We start from the raw sequence: 20,400 nt of genomic DNA, 5'->3' as shown, positions 1-20,400 counted from the left end.
ATGATTCCAGGGTCCTGAAATCGAGCCCCGAGTCGGGCTCTCTGCTCAGCAGGAAGCCTGCTTCCTTTCCTCTCTCTCTCTGCCTGTCTCTCTGCCTACTTGTGATCTCTGTCTATCAAATAAATAAATAAAATCTTAAAAAAAAAAAAACCAAAACTACTGAGCTCTGATGTAATATAATTTAGCTTTGTAGCTTTTTGACTAGGAATGACAACCACAGTACAGTATGCACAAGAAAGGGTATATGGTGAAAACCATCTCCCCCTTTCTTATGTCCTTCAGCCACCCAATTTCCCACTTTAGAAATTACCATGGTTACTAGCTTACATATTCCTCCAGGCATAATCTATGCATTCTGAAGAGTATTACTCTAAATACACACAGTGGGACTGTGCTACTTCATTTGATTTCCTGATCTCTGATCTGTACTGGTTCTGTGGTTTCCTGGGTGTGAGACACAGCTGTGTAATGTTATTCATTTATTTTATTAATTTTTTTATTTTTTATAAACATATATTTTTATCCCCAGGGGTACAGGTCTGTGAATCACCAGGTTTACACACTTCACAGCACTCATTTCCTTTCCAACTTGTGCTGGCCTCAGAGGAGCAGTGCCTCCAGTGGATATGTTTGGTATTGTTCTGGAGTCAACACAGAGGCCTATGATGGCTTCCAACAATTTAAAAAAAAAAAATTTTTTTTTTTTATAAACATGTATTTTTATCCCCAGGGGTACAGGTCTGTGAATCACACTTCACAGCACTCACCAAAGCACATACCCTCCCCAATGTCCATAACCCCACCCCCTTCTCCTAACCCTCCTCCCCCCAGTAACCCTCAGTTTGTTTTGTGAGATTAAGAGTCACTTATGGTTTGTCTCCCTCCCAATCCCATCTTGTTTCATTGATTCTTCTCCTACACACTTAAGCCCCCATGTTGCATCACCACTTCCTCATATCAGGGAGATCATATGATAGTTGTCTTTCTCTGCTTGACTTATTTCACTAAGCATGATACGCTCTAGTTCCATCCACGTTGTCGCAAATGACAAGATTTCATTTCTTTTGATGGCTGCATAGTATTCCATTGTGTATATATACCACATCTTCTTGATCCATTCATCTGTTGATGGACATCTAGGTTCTTTCCATAGTTTGGCTATTGTGGACATTGCTGCTATAAACATTCGGGTGCATGTGCCCCTTCGGATCACTACATTTGTATCTTTAGGGTAAATACCCAATAGTGCAATTGCTGGGCCATAGGGCAGTTCTATTTTCAACATTTTGAGGAACCTCCATGCTGTCTTCCAGAGTGGTTGCGCCAGCTTGCATTCCCACCAACAGTGTAGGAGGGTTCCCCTTTCTCCGCATCCTCACCAGCATCTGTCATTTCCTGACTTGTTGATTTTGCCATTCTGACTGGTGTGAGGTGATATCTCATTGTGGTTTTGATATGTATTTCCCTGATGCTGAGTGATATGGAGCACTTTTTCATGTGTCTGTTGGCCATCTGGATGTCTTCTTTGCAGAAATGTCTGTTATGTCCTCTGCCCATTTCTTGATTGGATTATTTATTCTTTGGGTGTTGAGTTTGCTAAGTTCTTTATAGATTTTGGACACTAGTCCTTTATCTGATATGTCGTTTGCAAATATCTTCTCCCATTCTGTCAGTTGTCTTTTGATTTTGTTAATGGTTTCCTTTGCTGTGCAAAGCTTTTGATCTTGATGAAATCCCAATAGTTCATTTTTGCCCTTGCTTCCCTTGCCTTTGGCGATGTTCCTAGGAAGATGTTGCTGTGGCAGCTTCCAACAATTTAACAAGCATCTAGTATTTTAAATTCCCTTTCTGAGAAATACTGCACAATTTTAAAAGGATGAACAGTGTTATACTAAGGATATAACATTTTTTCCCACAATTAATCCCTTACTATTTCTGTTTTCAACTTTCACTGTTACAAATAACGCTATTTTAATAGTCACAGGAAGAAAGCTCTGGTTGACTTAAACAGAAAGGAAATTAACTGATAGGCTATTGGGTATATTGTAAGATTTAGAAAACACACAGGCACTAAAGTTACATGGCCAGGACCAATACCAATTCATACACTACTATACAGATCTGATGAATAAACCAGTGGGCACCATATGCCACAGCTTGAACTTACACTGTGAGTTTGGATGCCAGCTGCAGCTGTCTCTAATTGTCCAAAGAAGAGAGGTTGGGATCTCCTTACTCCTCTACCCTTACTTTTTTTTTTTTAAAATATATATATTTGTTTATTTTACCCTTATTTTCTACTCCTTACTTACCAGCTTCAGAGTGGAAGCCTGGAATATGTATACTGGGTTGTGAAGCTTAGGTCTCATGACTATATCTTAGACACAATGAAAACTGGGCAGCAATTCTCAGGTACTACAGGGGAGGGCCACCTTATATGCTTGGGAACTCAGCAGACATAGGATATGCTCAATGGTAAAACTTGTGCTCATTATAGCTATACCAAAAATATTATTCTAGTTCCTTGGGATAAATTTCCAGTAATAATAATTTGGGTAAAAAGATAAGAACATTTTAAAGATTTTTGACTGACAACTGACAAAATTCCTCATCAGAAAAAAAAATATTTTAAACTGATTTATCCTCCCAGAAAAACTTTCTCCATGCCTTTACCAAAACTGGATTATCTCATTAAAAAATCTTTACCAATTTGACAGCTAAAAATAATATTCTTAAAGATTGCATTTCTTTTATTACTAGTATGATTAAAGACCTTTACATGTGCTTATTGGCCATGCGTATCTATATTTTTTTGAATTGTCACTGTGTACCTTTTACCCATTTTTCTATTGGGGGAGGTTTGTGTTTTTCTTACTGACTTATAAGGCTCTTTACCAATAATAAAGATTGTAACATTTGATCACTGTATGTTGAAAATAAATATTCCAATTTGCTGTTTATCTGAACTTAGTTTTGTCATAAAGAATGTTTTCATTTTTATTGGATGAAATCTGTCAAACTTTCCTTGAGTGTATCTGAGTTTTGTGTCAGACTTAGAAGGATTTTCCACTTCATGATTTTAAAAGTATTCTTTTTAATTTACTTTTGGTACTTCCATAGATTTCACATTTAAACTCATGATATAAAACTGATTGTGGGATAAGGTATAAGGGAGGGATTTATTAGATTGTTTTTCAAAATGAAGTTGCCATTCATACTCATCTTTTTATTAATTATTCTTATCCTCTAAACATTTTTTACTGGAGGTTTTTATCTTTTTCTCAACGATTTAGAAGGGTTCTCTCATAAATATAGCAAAGGGTTAATTCACTTTGTTAGTATTTTTTCCAGTTTATCCACTGCCTTTCATTTTGCTGTTTTTTTTTTTTTAATGTATGGAAGTGAAACAATTTTATGTAGTCTAATGATTTTTTTCTTTGTAGTTTTATTTTTTTGTCCCTTCCCTTGATTGTTTAATAAGTTCTTATTCCAAAATGAGATGGGGTAGCTATACATTTGTACCCAACCCTTTGTATTTATTTTTTCCTGAATTATCACTGTATGTAGTAATTTTAGGGTTTTGTAATTCACTAGCAAATCATTTGGAATTTATTTTGGCATATGATGAGAGCCAGAAGCTAAATTTACCATCCCCCCTCCTTTAATAGGTTATTGAAAAATTCACCTTTTCTCTACTGGCTTGAAATGGTATCTTTATCGTAACTAAATACAGGACATATTCCCCGGTTTCCTACGCTAATTGATAATTTTGTCAGGCATTGTGCCATATTATATGGTTTTGAGTATTGTAGCTTTATAGTAGGATTAAAATATAAAATTATAGATCCCTAAAGACTAAAACAAATGAGGGTATTACATTTAGATTACCTATGGAATCTTAAAGCTCTATAATTGTATCTTATTTTTTGCTTTTGTTTTGATCTATAAATTTTATAAACTTGATTTTTAATTTCTTTTTTCTGTTTTATTCAAGAAACACAACTTGTCTACAGTCATTTGTAGAATATCATAAAGCATACCCGTACATATCATAAAACATGCCCATAAAAAACACAAGGTATAAAATATATGTTTATAAAAAATAAAAAGTTAAAAAAAAAAAAAAAAAAAACACAAGGTATAAGATTTTGTCCTAATGCTTTCTGTACTTTAAAGAAAATGCATTTCCTGGTAAATTGTGGAATGTGCACTTATATAATCTTTTGCTCACAAAACTCCCCCAAGAAACTTCTACAAAGAAACTACTTTTTGATGAGAAAAAAGGGGGGGAACCAAAAATCTCAAGGTCAGGAAAAACTTGTCCACTCAGTAAAACTTGTTTGAAAGACAACCTCTATTTGAAAAGCACCTGTCTTGGAAAGATCACTTCTTTGAACCCAGCCTGGGTGGTCTGCTCAAGGAGCTTTCCCTGTAATTTAAAACTCAAATGACTAGAAGCACTTTTAAACATCAAACAGAAAGCCCCAGATTTTAAAAGTATCTTCTGAGAAGACATTAAAATCTTACTGTCCATTCTGTCAAAAGTACACTGTGGCTGGGCTGAGATAAGGGCTTTGTGTCCCAAAAGATCACAACTACATGAATGAGTCTTAAGTCAGGAAGTCTTCTCACTGAAGACCTTGCCTCTGAAAAACAGAGGACAGAAAAGGAATCACAAAACTGGGTATTTCGGCAATAAGTACAGTAACACATTTAGATACAAAAAGGACAGTGGTAGAAAACAAGTGTAGTACAACTCAGACATTAAAATTAGTACTTATATATGATGAAATAGTTAAACAGAAAAGCCCCAGGTGGTTGTAGCCTAAGAGGATTTGATAATATAACTTAGGAAGTACATAGTTTACTTTATATCCTTATGCAGTTTGCAGTGGTTAAGACTTTCGGAAAATACTGTTCACCAAAATCCACCGTCTTACACCTGTGTCAAGACAGCAGACATTTAAAAACAACTGCCATGGGCATTTTAAAACTGGAGCCCCAGCACATATTGTAACTTACCAAATTCCTTTGGTTTGCATTAAGCATTTAATAAATGATATGTAATCACACACACAGGGGAGAGTGAATGACTACGTTTCTGCAGAGCAAAATTCTGTGCCAAGTAGGCACAGCAAGTCCCAGAGTCCCATCAAGAGAGCTGCAAAGAGCAACTTGGAATTTTCATCAATTACTCTTTTACCCTGATGTAGATAAGTGTGGAAAAGTGACAGATCCTCAGAAAACACAGATAATGGTTAGCAAATGACACAGAATTAGCCTGACGCAGGGCCTGATCTCACGACCCTTAGATCATGACCTAAGCCGAACCCAAGAGTCAGTTGTTTAACTGACTGAGCCACCCAGGCACCCCTAAGGTAATTTATTTCAATAGTATTAAAAAGAGCTATCTGAAACTAGGGAGATCCAACTGCAGGTAGAATTCTAATGCCCTGGGGCGCATGGGTGGCTCACTGGGTTAAAGCCTCTGCCTTCCACTCAGGTCATGATCCCAGAGTCCTGGGATCGAGCCCTGCGTTGGGCTCTCTGCTCAGCGGGGAGACTGCCTCCCCCTCTCTCTGCCTGCCTCTCTGCCTATTTGTGATCCCTGCCTGTCAAATGCCTTAACTGGACTCACCAAGTGAGTGGCTGCCCACAGAATGAAGCCTGTGACCTAGGTCTGGCCTTGCACAGAGTGGCCCACCTGAGAACCACAGGTGCCAATTCTTGAGGCAGAAAACGGAGATTCCTGTCGAACCACTGAGAACTCTATTCTATTACACGATTACTCTAAGTTACTTCTGGATGAGGTACTTTTTTTTTTTTTTCTTTAAAGATATTTATTTATTTATTCGAGAGAGAGAGAGATAGCAAGAGAGAGCACAGTGGTGGGGAGAAGGAGAAGCAGGCTCCCTGCCGAGCAGGGAGCCCAATGCAGGGCTTGATCCAGGACCCCAGGATCACGGCCCAAGCCAATGGCATACGCTTTACCAACTGAGCCACCCCAGCACCCCTCTTCTAGATAAGGTCCTTGCCTGATTCCTCCTCTTTGGAGCCATCACAGTATATGGTACCAAGTTGGCTGAGCACAGAGATGTCTAATGAAGGGGCAACTGTCTTCCTTGTTTCAAGCAGAATATATAAGAATATACAACTATGGACTATATTAACACCTTAGTTACCTACACTTTCTACTATTCTATTTTTAAAACAGTCACCAGAATGAGTAGAAGTAGGAATCATGCACCTACTTAAAGATAAAATATCTTATGAATGCATAGTGATATTTCAAATTCAAAACAGGATTAAGGGATTTTTTTCCTCTTTAATCTCTTCTATATAATCATAGCTCTCTATCTTTTCTTTGGCACTGAAAATCTTGGCCCTCATAGGCATCAAGGATGACAGAAATAGAGTATCTGTTAGGTACTCATTTGTATTATGCTACAACACACAAGAGTTTCAGAAACACAAAATTAATAGTACCACCACTAATTATAATTACTAAAAACAGTTAAAACATATTTTGGCATATGCCGTATGCATTCCTCACCTCTAATGAGGTTATATTAGCTACACTATCAGATTATCAGCTACACTATGGTCATTTCCTAACATACATTCCCTCTTAATCTGTTTTCTTTCAGCAGTATTTATTGCCATGACCCATGCTGCCTGACCCAGTGATGGGCATAAGGGAAATGGTAAAAGTCAGTCTCTACCCTGGAGGGAGCACCTAGTCTCCTGGGGAAGCCTCAAAAGGCACAGAAGTTTCCTGCTGAGAGACAGTCTGCAGATGGCCACAAGATGGAGGTCAGGGAAAGCTCCCTGAAGAAGGTCTAACCAGACCCTGGGAGCCCTGAAAGGTCATGTGTGTCTGGGTCCACTTGTAGGACAGAGGCTGATGGGAGGTCCTATGTGAAGCAGTACCACGTAATCCATAAGAACCATGAGGCGGTGCCCACCAACTTTTTTCAAGGTGTTGATCCTGGAGGAGGCAGCAGGCAGGCAGAGTGAACTCCATTCCCCATGTGATGACTGATGTATGTATGGATTATTCAATTTTGACATTCTTGTGTCCACAGAAAAGGTGAACTTGTGACAGAATTTGGGAAGGCTTTTTTTGCAGTGGGTAAGGGGACATGTGGATCAGCATGAGCCATGGATGAAGAGGAAACGTGGCACTGTGAAGACTAGTCTAAACTCATACTGCCTTTCTTGCTCTTGCTCCATCTGTCTGATGCCACAACATGTGGGATGGGTGGGGCTAGTGAGGGAGCCAACATTCAGGAACAGCAAATCTCAGCTCAAGATGGGGGTTCTTCAAGGGACGTTAGTAATGCTGTTGACCAAATGATCTTCACTGTGGAGATATATATGATATAGGCTCTACACTTCAGTTTGCATTAAAACTCAATGTAATCATCACAGAGGATTCTGCACTGCTTATCACAGTCTACCACATATTTTGATTAAACCAAAATTAATTTTTTAAAAAATTTATTTATTTGACAGAAAGAGATCACAAGTAGGCAGAGAGGCAGGCAGAGGGAGAGGAAGGGAAGCAGGCTCCTGGGTGAGCAGAAAGACCGATGTGGGGCTCGATCCCAGGACCCTGGGATCATGACCTGAGCTGAAGGCAGAGGCTTTCACCCACTGAGCCACCCAGGTGGCCCCCAAAATTAATTTTTAAATTAAACTATTTTCCTTATTAAAATGATGCCCAGAGCAAGGAGTAGGAAACCTTCAACTAGATGTATTATTGCAAGGGTTTCTTTTTTTAATTGGTCAATTTGGTACAATAAGAATTGGCAATTTAATTATTCCACAGAGACATATTCTAATTTTAGATGGGAAAATCATATATATCTTAAGTACCAACCTAATTAAACTTTCTTCATTTCCTAAAATTAACCTCCCACTGAGAAGGTGTTATGTTTCAAAGATTAGAATAATACATTTAAAAATGTAGGGTGGGCATCAAATTAAAACATTAATTCTAAAGTCTAGGGCTAACTCTGTCTTGTCTAGTAACAAGACAGTTACCATTAGCCAGTCTTCAGATATGTTCGTAAGAAGGATCTGGTTATATAATTTTAAATTCACAATTAAACATGTGGGCCCTGGAGAAGACCCCAGGTGGTTTGCAGTGTTAAACAGCAGATTAAAGTCTACAAAACTAATTTCTTTACTTTAATCTTATTAGTGGTACAACAGCTGTCAACTGTAACCATCTCTGTGCAGCCTTTGAGACACAAACAAAATGTCTCAATATGTCAAATGGAGAAGAGTATTTATCAATCACTATGGCTAATTTGCAAAACAATTTTTTACCTTTATTGTCTTAGGGAAAGTTATTTACTTTTAGTAAACCTTGATCTAAAAATAGATATTTAGAATTATACTAAGAATCCTGCTTAGAAATAAGGAGTTACTAACAATGGGCTGTCTTCCAGATTTCACTTACAGTGGCAAATACCATCTTTTTTTTTTTTTTAAGATTTTATTTATTTATTTGACAGAGAGAGAGATCACAAGTAGGCAGAGAGGAAGGCAGAGAGAGAGAGAGAGAGAGAGAGAGAGGGAAACAGGCTCCCCGCTGAGCAGAGAGCCTGATGTGGGGCTCGATCCCAGGACCCTGAGATCATGATCTGAGCCAAAAGCAGCGGCTTAATCCACTGAGCCACTCAGACACCCACAAATACCATCTTATTAACACTTCCTGAGGGCTATCATGTAGTGGACACAGGAGGTAGCATGTGGTTTCCAACTTCAGAATATTTCTATCAGTTACTGATGGCAAGTAAACACTATGAGAAATTTACTCCATGTGTGCCACCTGATTTAAGTTCTGAAAAGGGTGTTTAAGGAAACAATGAAATGTTAGGTTTCTTTTTTCAACTTCATTGCTAGATCTTTCCTGAGCATTTACTCTTATACATACATATCGCTTTAAGTGGTTTTGGTTACTGTTTCCCAATTTCTGTTAGATCAGTTCCTCTTGTCCCTCTTTGACTCCTAGGTGGGTAAAATGATTCTGCAAGCATTTCCTATACCTACACCAACCACCACCAAAACTCCTAAATTAAAAATCCCAAACTTATCCAACAACATCTTCCCTACCAAAAGTCAAAAGCTAAACAACAAACATGTAACAATAACAACAAAAAAACCTCCAGCAACTCACAGGAATAATGACAGTAATTTTTTCTAATATATCAATGAAATGGTGCTTTATTTTTATTAAAATAGTGAGAGCTAAGTATTCATGTAGCAGAAACAATAAGGCAATAAGGTATAGAAAAATGGACACCAGACCAGGATGCTCAGTTCTGGCTGCCCATTTGATGATTGATGATAAATCATTTAGTCTTTTTAAGCCTCAGTTTCTTCATGTATACAAGTGATAATATTGGTGAAGATATGCCAAAGACTGTTAAATAAGTCTAATATATTTATAAAGCAGCTTTACTGCTCTTGTATTTCTGAAAATTCCAAGTGTTTTGCAGGGGGTTAGAGTACTCCTTTCCAAAAGTTCTCTCCCTCTTGTTCACCTTCTAGCCATGTGGATAAATCAAGTGCCAAGTACCTGCCAATAAAAGTGTGTTAAATGACTGAATTCCTCTTTGTATTTGGTAAGATAGTAGCAGCAATTAATAGATGAGTGAATAAAACTGATTATAACTTTATTCTCCCCCAAATGTGAAAGAAATAAGGAATACATTTTACTCTTCACAGAATTGCCATTTGCCCAATTTGCTCATACCTAGATACTTCCGATATTATTCTAATGACATTAGGACATTTTTGGTCTAATAATACCAAATGTTTATAACTCCCTAAGCACATCCTATTATTTCAGGCCTCCATGATCTTGCACATGCTGTGCTCTTGGCTCACTTATGAGGATTTGTTAATTTGGCAAACTCTGAATCTTTCTAAAAACCGAGTTCACATGTTACCACCTTCAGGTAAGACTCTGTGTCCTCCTCTGGCAGTTAATTACTCTATCCTTTGTGCTATTTATGTACTTAGTGCATACTTCTACAGTTTTACTTAGCACACTGTACTGAATTACATCATTCCCTGTTCAGCTCACCCCCTAACACAAGTGAGCCTCCGGAGGATATGGACAATGTCTTATTTATTTCTACAACTCTACTGCCCAGCACATAGTTCACAATCGGGATTATATAAATTCTTTAGGTGAAACATAGAAATGTGTAATGACATATTTGGTTTTGAAAACAACTGGGAACACATGTATCTAATGGGTGTTTAACGTCATTTAATGAACCAAAGACCGTCACATACCTTGCAGTGGGCAGGACAATCCTGCATTCTGCCCCAAATGCCACTGGTGTCCTGTGCTAAAGCATGGCAATTCACAAAGCCCCTTTATACATATTAGCATTTCATTATCACAGTGACCCTGTAAGATAGGCATCTTTCCCCCATTTCCTAGATGAAAAATACTACAGCTAGTAAGGTTTTAAGAGGCAGGTCTCACACCAAGTACTGGCAACGCTGGTATCTGAACCCTAATGCTCTTACACCAAGTCCCAGTTGACTTTAATCTGTTAGTGCATTATACTCCCTCTTTTCTAATTCGATATACAGGTATTTCTGGCTTGAGTTCCAAAACAATCCAAGTGGGAAGGTGACTACGTTTACAGAAATGAATTTTCGCCTAAGATACATTACATGTTAGACTGTGGTAGTATTTGTAAAATATGATATAATCTTCATCCTCTGTAGGTGTTTTTCAAGAATTCAAGCCACAGAAGGTGACAAGAGAGTTGCAAAGTTAGGAAAGTGCTACATAATTTATCATTCTGAAAGTGCTGAAGTGTGTTTTCAACAAGACTGCTGTGTTACACTGTCTAGAACACCAAAGGACTTGACTACAACTCCCCACTGATTGTTTAATGCTTTGACACTTTGCCCATAGAAATTCATCGTTGACTTGAAGAAAATTAATAAGAAAATTGGATTCACTTAGTAGAAATTAACTTTACCATCATCTTTGCTAGAATACATCATTTTGAAAGGTGAGAGATTTGTATTTACCTTAACTCAAATGCCAGTGCAGAGAACTATCCATATGCATCTTGATTTTCAGTAAAGCAATTGAACTGAATCAATAGCTAGACTTGGTGAAAATAATTCAGGAGAAGGTAATAGTGTAAAGAAAACAGAGCCTCAGATAAGTTGTGAGTACTGTCTCAGGAGTGATTTAACATTGATAGTCTAGTTAAAGATTTTCTTGAGTAGATAGGTAACCAAAAATGTTTGACAAAACATTACTTGAGAGCTTTCTACTTAGGAAGCAAAAGCCTTAATGTAGACTGAACTATGAAAACAAAATTTTGAAACTGCTAATTTTATTAGAAAATGTGAATCCAGCATCTAAAGATGCAATTTTGGTAAAATCACCATCCCCTCCAGAATGAAGTCTTACATTTCTTAGTGGATGAGAGAGAGAGAGAGAGAGAGAGAGAGAGAAGAAGAAGAAGAAGAAGAAGAAGAAGAAGAGATAATGCAATGCTCCGAAGCTTGCATCACCTGCTTGAGTAAGCCATGCTCTGGGGTAGATGTCGAATAATATGGACATACTGCTTGGTTTCCCCTGAGAGAAACAAAACTGCAATCCCAAGAAAGGTTGCCCTGAAAAGATACAAGCCAGTGCTTTTAGTTCTTCTGTTACATATTATAAAATGACTTAACTAATGGAGAACAAATTGTCTTTTACAAATGTTCTATCTCCTAGCAATTGAAACTGTGCCCTTAAAGGCATATTATTCTGTTCTTAAAAGTGTAATGAAGCTTTATCTTGGAGCACAGGATTAACGTTCTGAGCTGCATCACACTGTCAGGACTTGAGCGGGGGCAGGATAGCTGCTCGTGCAATCTTCTCACCTTCTGAACACTGCAGCCTCACCATCTCAACTGGCAACTGGTTTCCAATTTCAGAAAATAACTGGTGAAATGATTGAGTTTCTCAAGAACAAAGTTATCTTTATTAAAAAGTTGGAATATGGCCCATTATGATCCAGTTTGAGAGAGGAGGGTCTAAAGAAATAGATATTTCAGTTGTTTATAAATATAAGACAATGTTACTGGGATTCAAACTAAGTCCTAATTATCAAGTTAATGCTGAGGTAACCAACCAGGGACCCAAGGGTCACCAAGAAAGTTAACACTTAAGAGCTATAAAAAAAAATATGAGCAGTACTGTTATTTGTTCTTAAAGACCAATACATAATACATTCTCTTATCTTTGATTCTGAAGATAAGCTCCATACTCTAGAGTATATTACTTAAGTGTGTTTGCCTTAGAAACCAGGGATAATAGCAAGTTTAATCTACATTATTTTCTTTTTTTTTTTTATTTTGCATATGCTTATATTTTAGTTTATGTAATATGTAATAATTTTTTTTCTTTTTTTTTTTTTAATAAACATATATTTTTATCCCCAGGGGTACAGGTCTGTGAATCACCAGGTTTACACACTTCACAGCACTCACCAAAGCACATACCCTCCCCAATGTCCATAATCCCACCCCCTTCTCCCAAACCCCCTCCCCCCAGCAACCCTCAGTTTGTTTTGTGAGATTAAGAGTCACTTATGGTTTGTTAATCTACATTATTTTCTACACAGATTCTCCAAGTTAGGGTTAGTAGAGAAAAGGGAAGTTCAGCCTGTAGAAACATTTAATGTTCACAATGAACTAAACCCTAGAGAACCTGCAGAGCGTGCTTTCTCTCTATTTCTACTTTATACTGTGGCCATTCATTCATTCATTCATTATTGATTTGATTCTTTGTTTTAGAAAAACAAAGGAGGTCACAAGGAAGGTTCTATAACATAGTCAAGTATTTTCAAGCCAATCAAGAGTTTAAGAAATCTTCAATATTGGGGCGACTGGGTGGCTCAGTCGGTTAAGCGTCTCTTGATTTCGGCTCAGGTCATGATCTCAGGGTCCTGGGATCCAGCCCTGTGTCAGGCTCCTCACTCAGACTCTAGGAGTCTGCTGGAGGGTTCTCTCTCTCACTCTCCCACTGCCCCTCCCCTCAAGCTTGGGTGCAAGCACACACTCTCTCTCCCAAATAAATAAATAAATCTTGAAAAAACCTTTACCATTTTTATTTAAAAGTATTAGGCTCTTTTGGTTTGAAGGGACAGAAATTCACTAAGAATATTTCAAGTAAAAAGAGGCATTTACTATAAGGTTACTGGGACCTTCCCACGAATCCAGGAGAATATGAACTCCTAGACCTCAGGAGGGCAGGAACAATGCCAGCTCTGTAGACTGGACCCACTCTCATTTCCATCTCCCTTCTCTCTCCTGAAATAGTTCTGTTCTTCCTTTTTCCCAAATGGCCTTTTGTTGGCCCTGCTAAACTGAGAGCCCTGTAATGGCCATCCCAGAAGTTACTCTACATGATTTTTCAAATTCAAATACACTAGAAAAAAATGAGTTGGAGCTATACAACTTTCCAACTGCAAATTCCTGAGAGAAGCCTGACTGGCTCAGTTTAACTTTCTGGGCTGAGTTTTAAGTCTGATATTGTTGGCTGGTCTATAGATTGGCTGCTGAATTCAAATGCCCACTTTTGGTTTAACCAGGTATGGCCACTGAGGGAGGCATCGCATGGCATAAGATGAGCTGCTAAGAAGAGGCCTGGGTGCAATGTTTAGAACAGGTGGTATTCACAACACCCAGAAAAACAAGGAGCCGACAAATATGAAGTGAATGTGACAAACCAGCAAGAGAGATGAAAGGATAATAAGGAGGGAAACTCATGGTAAAACTGGATGAACGGGGTCTGGACTGTGTTGCAAATTGAAGAGAAAGGCAAAGATGTAACAAATTTAACAAAACAAAACAACTACCCACTCCCACCAAAATGTAAAGTAAATAAGCCCCCAAAAGAACAGACAAGTGAGTCAAGAGACCAGAATATGAAGTAAGCTATAGTACACACGAGGGGAGGCATTTCAGGAAACTACGTTTACAGATACTGGATATTTAGCAAAACAGTACTTTCATGACTAGTTAGTGTATACCACCAGAGTGCCAGCCGTGCAAAGGTACACAGCAGGCTACTACTAACGATATTTAAAGTTTAATCCATCTCACTGTCTATGACCCTAAGTTCCCTGTGGACAGGGTCTGTTTTGAATGGCTCCTAGATGTGGCAATTCCGTTCCCATGTCCACACATGCATACAACTGCTCCTAAGGGGACTGCCAAGAAAATAGTTTTTCTCCTGGTTATTAGGATTGGAAGCCCTAGATCATTCACCTGCTTCTGGAACGCAAAGGGATATCTCTCTTTGCCATTATAAGATGAACTCTACTAGTCTCTATGCTGAATAACAAGACCAAGAAAGGGAACAGAAGCCTTTAGGGACGAAACCTCAGTAATCATGGGAAAGCAATTCTGAATGCTCTCTTTGCCATTGGGAATGAATAAACATGCTTTCAAGAGGGATATCATGGCTCTTTCAGGTTGCAGTCATGGTCCAAATATGATTGCTGCCAACCCTCATTCTGGTAGTGGGCCATAGGCATGGCTGCTAGTGACTGTGAGGAGTGAACAAGGTAATACAGGTGGAAGAGTGTCTGGCACAAGGACACACTGGGTAATGTTAATTAAGGTCTGTCTCCTCACCAATAGAAAGGATCTGGTAAATGCAATACTGCCAAGTAGGTTTCATTTTATTTTACACTTAGGAGAATAAATTTGTGATATCTTATAAATGATCTTCCTAGGAAGCAAAACTCCACCTCATATCCTTCTAAATTCATTCCCTTTTATTATTATATTCAGTGACTACTGTTTTACCTGAGAAAGACTGGTTTATTAGAGGAAAAGGTCTATACTATGAAGAAGCAAATAAGCAACTTAATTTGTTTGATCTGAATAAATAGGTAAACTTCGTAAAGAACACAGCAGTCTGAAGGATCTGTTTTTCAACAAAGATTAAAATGGGGACAATCTTATATATACTGACATGCCCTGGTTCTAAAACTGTGATAAGGATGACCAAGAATTCAGTTCTAGCATTCCCATTTGGCTTTTTGAATAAGTAGCAGTACAGATAATTGACATAATTACAAGTACACAGAAATTTAAAGACAGAATTAAGAAAACTTAAAGTCTAGCTAACAGAGTGGTCAATATCAAGAGGCCCCTATTTGGCTAAGTCCACAGAGTCAAATATTTAATGCAGTGGGTTCTTTTACTGCTTTATTTCCATGTATGGGGAAAAGAATTTATTCACATATCCAAATGATATTTATTAAGATGCCATGGTGATTTATAATAAATAGTAATAATGTTTTTATAATAATAAAAAGTAATACATTTACTATGGTTTCCAGTACCAAGAAATTACAGTCTGTCTGTACAGAGATGGGGAGATGACAGTACAACAGATGGAATACTTGGCAAGACAGCACATTAGTAAGATGCTAAATGGAACTACTTCCTAATATTTGGCGCATCAGTGATTTAGACGAAGACGCAGGTATTCTACAGATCAACTTTAGGTCTGGCACAAAGTTTAAGAAAAAGACACTAAACTAGGGGTCAAGTCAGAATCCAAAAACGATCTTGACAGGTGAGGCTAAAATTGACCAGGATGAAGACTGGGCCTAAGACAAAAAAACAAATGCCCAAGTAAAATGAGTATATTACAGCTCTTTAGAAGCCAAAGTGACACAGAGTGAGGGACTTAAAGCTCAGTAATTAAGTAGGATCATGCAAAGTCCACCTCATAACAACTAAAACAAAACCCACCAATATGAGTTAAGTGTTTTTGTGGTACACGTACTTTGAATTCTCACAACAGCTAACAAGTCCTACACCACAGGGTAGTGTTACTGCTTAACCGAGGTTCCGTGAGAACACACAACTTGGCCCAAGGTCATATAACTAATAAGTGAAAAGCAGAGAATCTAAGCTCAGATGTGACTCCAGAGCCTGTGTATTTTCTTCTGTGCTATGCAGTCTGCATTGGTTCGTATCGATGAGACTACTTTTATATTAAAAAAAAATTGGGTCCAGAGGGACAAGGAAGGAAGATAAGCAAGGCTGACAGAGAAGAAATGGCGGCCTGGTGAGTACTCCAATTGAAAACCTAGAGTGGCTTGGTGAGTTAACCATTTGGCCCCTTTGTTGTCTGTGAGTATCAAGAACTAAGGATACCAAGTAAGTAAGAGGCAACCTGGGAAGATTTAGCCCAGTGATTGCTTTTCATGGCCCAAAAGGTTTGCAGGTAACCATCTATTGCTGCCTGAAATGGTCTGGAGATGTGGAGTGCCACTGGGTGCCAACTCTCCCTTTTAGTATCATTGCTGCTCTGTAAATATATGATAAAAACACAACACAAAGCTTTGGTCACAGCAGATCTATTTTCTTATTTACATCACCCAGGGCATTCTCTATGCCCGAAGAAAATGACAGACCAACATTTATTTTCAAATATTAAAAGCTAAGTTAAACAACTATTATTAGCCTAAACCAAAAAAAAAAAAAAAAAAAGGCTAGAATATTTATTCATTCTTTTGTACTTGTCTTCTGCAATTTAAGTTAGCAGTACATTAATAGGAGGCTTCTCCAAAGTATATACCACATGAAATTAAAATCACCTTGTTTCAGGCTGATCTTTCTTGGCACCAAAAACAATTTTATTGGAGCACATTTGTTAAGAAGGTTGATTTTGGAATATCACATCTTAATAAAGTCCTCTCAAGAATTCAAGGATTCAAGCAGTTATATGGGCTTTTCTGGTTCTAACAAAGGCAAAACAACCCACCAACAATTTCAGAAAGGTTTCACAAACTTAAATTTTCAGAAGTGGGTATAAATCTCAATTTTACATTTTAAAAAAATCTGCTGGAAGCAAATATTCACTCCCAGTAAGTTACACAGCAAGAATTATAGAGAAACTGCTAAGGTACTACATAGAACAAAAAGGAAACGAGGCAGGGTGGTGAGAAAGGAGAAGCAGGGAGCTGGTCTCTCCACTGTCAGAGCTCAGGGCTGCAGGGCTGCAGGGGCAGTGAAATGCTAGGTCTCCAATCACAGGTGAGCCATATAGTAACTGTCTAGATGAGCCACACGGTGAATATTTCCCGATAATGACTGACACTTCTCAAAACCTCTGCTGTTTATTATTGAGAAAAATTAATGCAGGATAGTAAAAAAACAAACAAACAAACAAATCAAAAAACAACAACAAACCCAGCCTCTCTGGGTAAGAGGGATGGGAGCTCATCAGGGTCAGAAGGGGAGGGCTTGGACAGGCTGAGAGCAAAGGAAGTCCCCAGGGACTATGGAAGTCTAAGGAGCAGGGCAGGGGGCGAGGGGTTGTGTACAACGGTAACTGGAAGGAATATAAGAAAGAACACTTTACATTAAGCCACTGCTCATGCCTACCAGAGTGCTCTGAGTCTATACTAATTCTCACAGAGCTGGGCATGTCTCCTGCCCCTTTCTGAGTAAGCAGCATAATACTCTCATAGTCTTAATCTGTTAGCTCCGAGAAATGAGGCTAACTTAGAAAGTAGAGTCATGATCTTGATCAATGCTCAGGAGAAGAGAATCTTAGAGCTGCTGCTTGATGCCCAATGACCCGAGTGGAGCCCCACTCCTCAAGCAGTGCCTGGCTGAACACACAAATCTATTGGTCTAAGGTGAGATGAAGAAACAAACTCTCAGTCCTGGCACTGTGGTCAGCCGGCAGCCATCAGAGGCACACTGGCCTGGACTCCCCGGATTCCAGGGCTCCTTGCCAACGTTGGTGTGCTAATTCTTGCTTAGGTCTTCTTAGGAATCATGGAAACCTCTTTTGTTCCCTAAATGATGGTACAGGTAAATACCAGAGCATGCTTTTTGCCACAATGACAAAAAGTAGCTTTTGTGAAACAGGCATGTAGTTTGGCTTACCAGCCAGGGAACTCAGTGTCATGCGTGTGGAAACCTACCAGAAAACAAACAAAAAAAGCAGAACAAAACAAAACAAGAAGCTGCAGGTACTTTTAAGATGAACAGTATGAATGATTAACAGTTATCGAAGCACTGTCCCAAAGAGTCAAAAGCCGGTTCCTTTCTTACCTCAAATTTATTGTTTCATTCTTTACCTTCCCCTCTCTTTCCCAGTCAATTAACAAACACTGAGTGATGACAACATGCCGAACAGCATACTGTCAATAAATTCCATTTTGAAGAGGAACACCAACTCTCCCGGGTTAGAACCTGACTCAAAGGCTATCTATACCTTCTTTTATTAATCTGCACTTTGTCAGCAGAGCAAAGGAACTCAAAGTAACTTCGGCATCAAACAGTTTGTACTTAGAAATGTCTCATTTCAAAAAGACAAAACTGTCTTAAGGCAGAGGCAAGACTATCACCTAGAAACCGTCAGCTCAGATTTATATAAAAAGAACTCTCACATGTAAACTCTCACTTGATCCCCACAGTAGAGGTGAATATGATGACCCCTGTTTAAAGGAAACTGATGCAACAAGAATAAGGCACTTGCCCAAATTCTCCCAGCTAGGAACCAACAGAAGTAAAACAGAATCCAGGTTCATCCGACTCCAAAGCCAGTGCTCTTTTTATTTTGCCAAAATGTCTCTCAAGAGGAAAGATAACATATTCTTGGAATTTCTTTTCTATAGTATCCAGTGGACAAATAAAGTACTCACTTATGTTGGGCTAACTAAATATTTAGGTTTTCTCAGTGATATAAGTGAACTTTTATCAAAACTCACTTAAACTCTAAATAAGAGTCTCCGCAAAATATCCAGGAATTGTGTATGCTATGTATCTGGAATGTAATACTTCTGAAATAAAGCTGTCTGCTACTATATCCCAGGTGGCCAGGGCTCACCGAGTGACTGAAGAGAAGGGGAAAGCAGATCTAGGGTGGAAATCTTACACAGGATTCTTATGACAAAGAGCAGTTTGCAGTTAAAGACCAAACTGCAGTTCAGTCCCCAGCTATTTGGCTGGGACTCTCCACTACGGCAGTCTTGGCTTCAGACTGCTCTTCTGTTAGTTAGGGATTTCTTCAAATTTCACAGCTCAGGCTTTTGTTAATGTACTTACCTCTTCTAGTACCCAACGCAGAAAGTAACCCTTCTGTTACTACTATTCAGCTCCATGCAATTTATGTAAGCAGTACAGCTGCCCAGGAGTTCATCCAGTCTCCTTGTTTTAGGATTCGAGAAGGTCACAGACCAAAGAGATTTCCTTTCTAAGGCTTTTTTGGCTCGATTTGAGTTTTGTGTGAAGTTGAGCTCCTCTGTTTTTCTCCCTAATGGGGGGTGTAAGCTTTTGCTATTCAAGCCTGAATACATATACAATTTTCTTATGGTCCTCCATATGGAAACCATAGGGCAGAAATGACTCACAAATGAAACGTGAAAGACAGATTAAAAAACTATACTTACTTAGGAGGAATTCGTGAAGCTGTGTTCACATTTGTGGTTGGGACTACTACTTGAAGAATGTGTTCAAGGGCTGTTAATCCACCAGCAACTTGAAATGCAATCTGATCTGCTACATTCTAGACAGAAACACAAACAGAAATCAGCCCAATTTCCCAGGCATAAAATTATCACCAAATAAAATATTTAGTGGTAGTGTCAAACATTGTGTTGGTTCCATTCTTCTGCAAATATTTATTGAATGTTTACCCAGTGCTAGGAACAGTAGGTCAAAACTGGTGAACACATAAGACAGAATCGCTGTCCTCCATGAAGCTTAAAATTTAGTGGATGAGAGCAACACCAGTCAAAAACCATAAATAAAATAATTTCAATTATGATAAGTACCTTAAAGAAAAAGGAAAGGTGCTCTATAAGAATAATGGGGAACCGACTACATATTGGAGAAAGGGTCAGCACAGGCTTTTCTGGGAAAGTTGAGGCTTTGAAGCAGGCCAAAGAAAAGGGAAAGATTGAACACTCTATGCAGAGGACAAAATCTTTTCACACAGAATTTTTAGCAATACTTTAAAGGACCACATCATTTTGTCATGTTAATTCCCACCTAACAAGACAAATGGACTGCCATAAAAACTTCCTGTCCTATTCCTTTTCAGTTGCAGAAGATAATCTAATATCTAACCATCCACATGTCTTTATTCACCACTTCAGCTATTTTAGGGAGGATATTAAGTTACCGTTTTAGAACTCAACCTATGATTCTTTCTTTCTGTAAATAATTTCTGGATTGTTTACAAATCTCATGAAGGGACCATCTCTGGGTTCTTTGCATTCCTGTGGCATGGGGAGAGGCCAGGGCCATTCTATGGTCCACTGTACTGTTGTTGTTGTTTTTGTTTTTGTTTTTTTTAAAGATTTTATTTATTTACTTGAT

At 38.4% G+C, this 20,400-nt stretch overlaps 1 protein-coding gene across 2 annotated transcripts in view; it reads right to left on the bottom strand.

The window, feature by feature from the left end:
- The window catches only part of SCAPER (S-phase cyclin A associated protein in the ER), a 524,869-nt gene that overhangs the window by 157,005 nt on the left and 347,464 nt on the right, over positions 1-20,400 (bottom strand). For both annotated transcript variants that reach the window (XM_082735980.1, XM_082735981.1), the window contains exon 24: positions 19,470-19,585. In XM_082735980.1, the coding sequence (XP_082592106.1) occupies positions 19,470-19,585 (116 nt within the window). The remainder of the gene's footprint in view (positions 1-19,469; positions 19,586-20,400) is intronic.

The sequence above is a fragment of the Mustela nivalis genome, assembly GCF_964662115.1.
Source record: "Mustela nivalis genome assembly, chromosome: 6".
NCBI classification, from domain to species: domain Eukaryota; kingdom Metazoa; phylum Chordata; class Mammalia; order Carnivora; family Mustelidae; genus Mustela; species Mustela nivalis.
The sequence above is the reverse complement of the archived record's forward strand: the minus strand, read 5'-3'. Positions and strand labels throughout refer to the sequence as shown.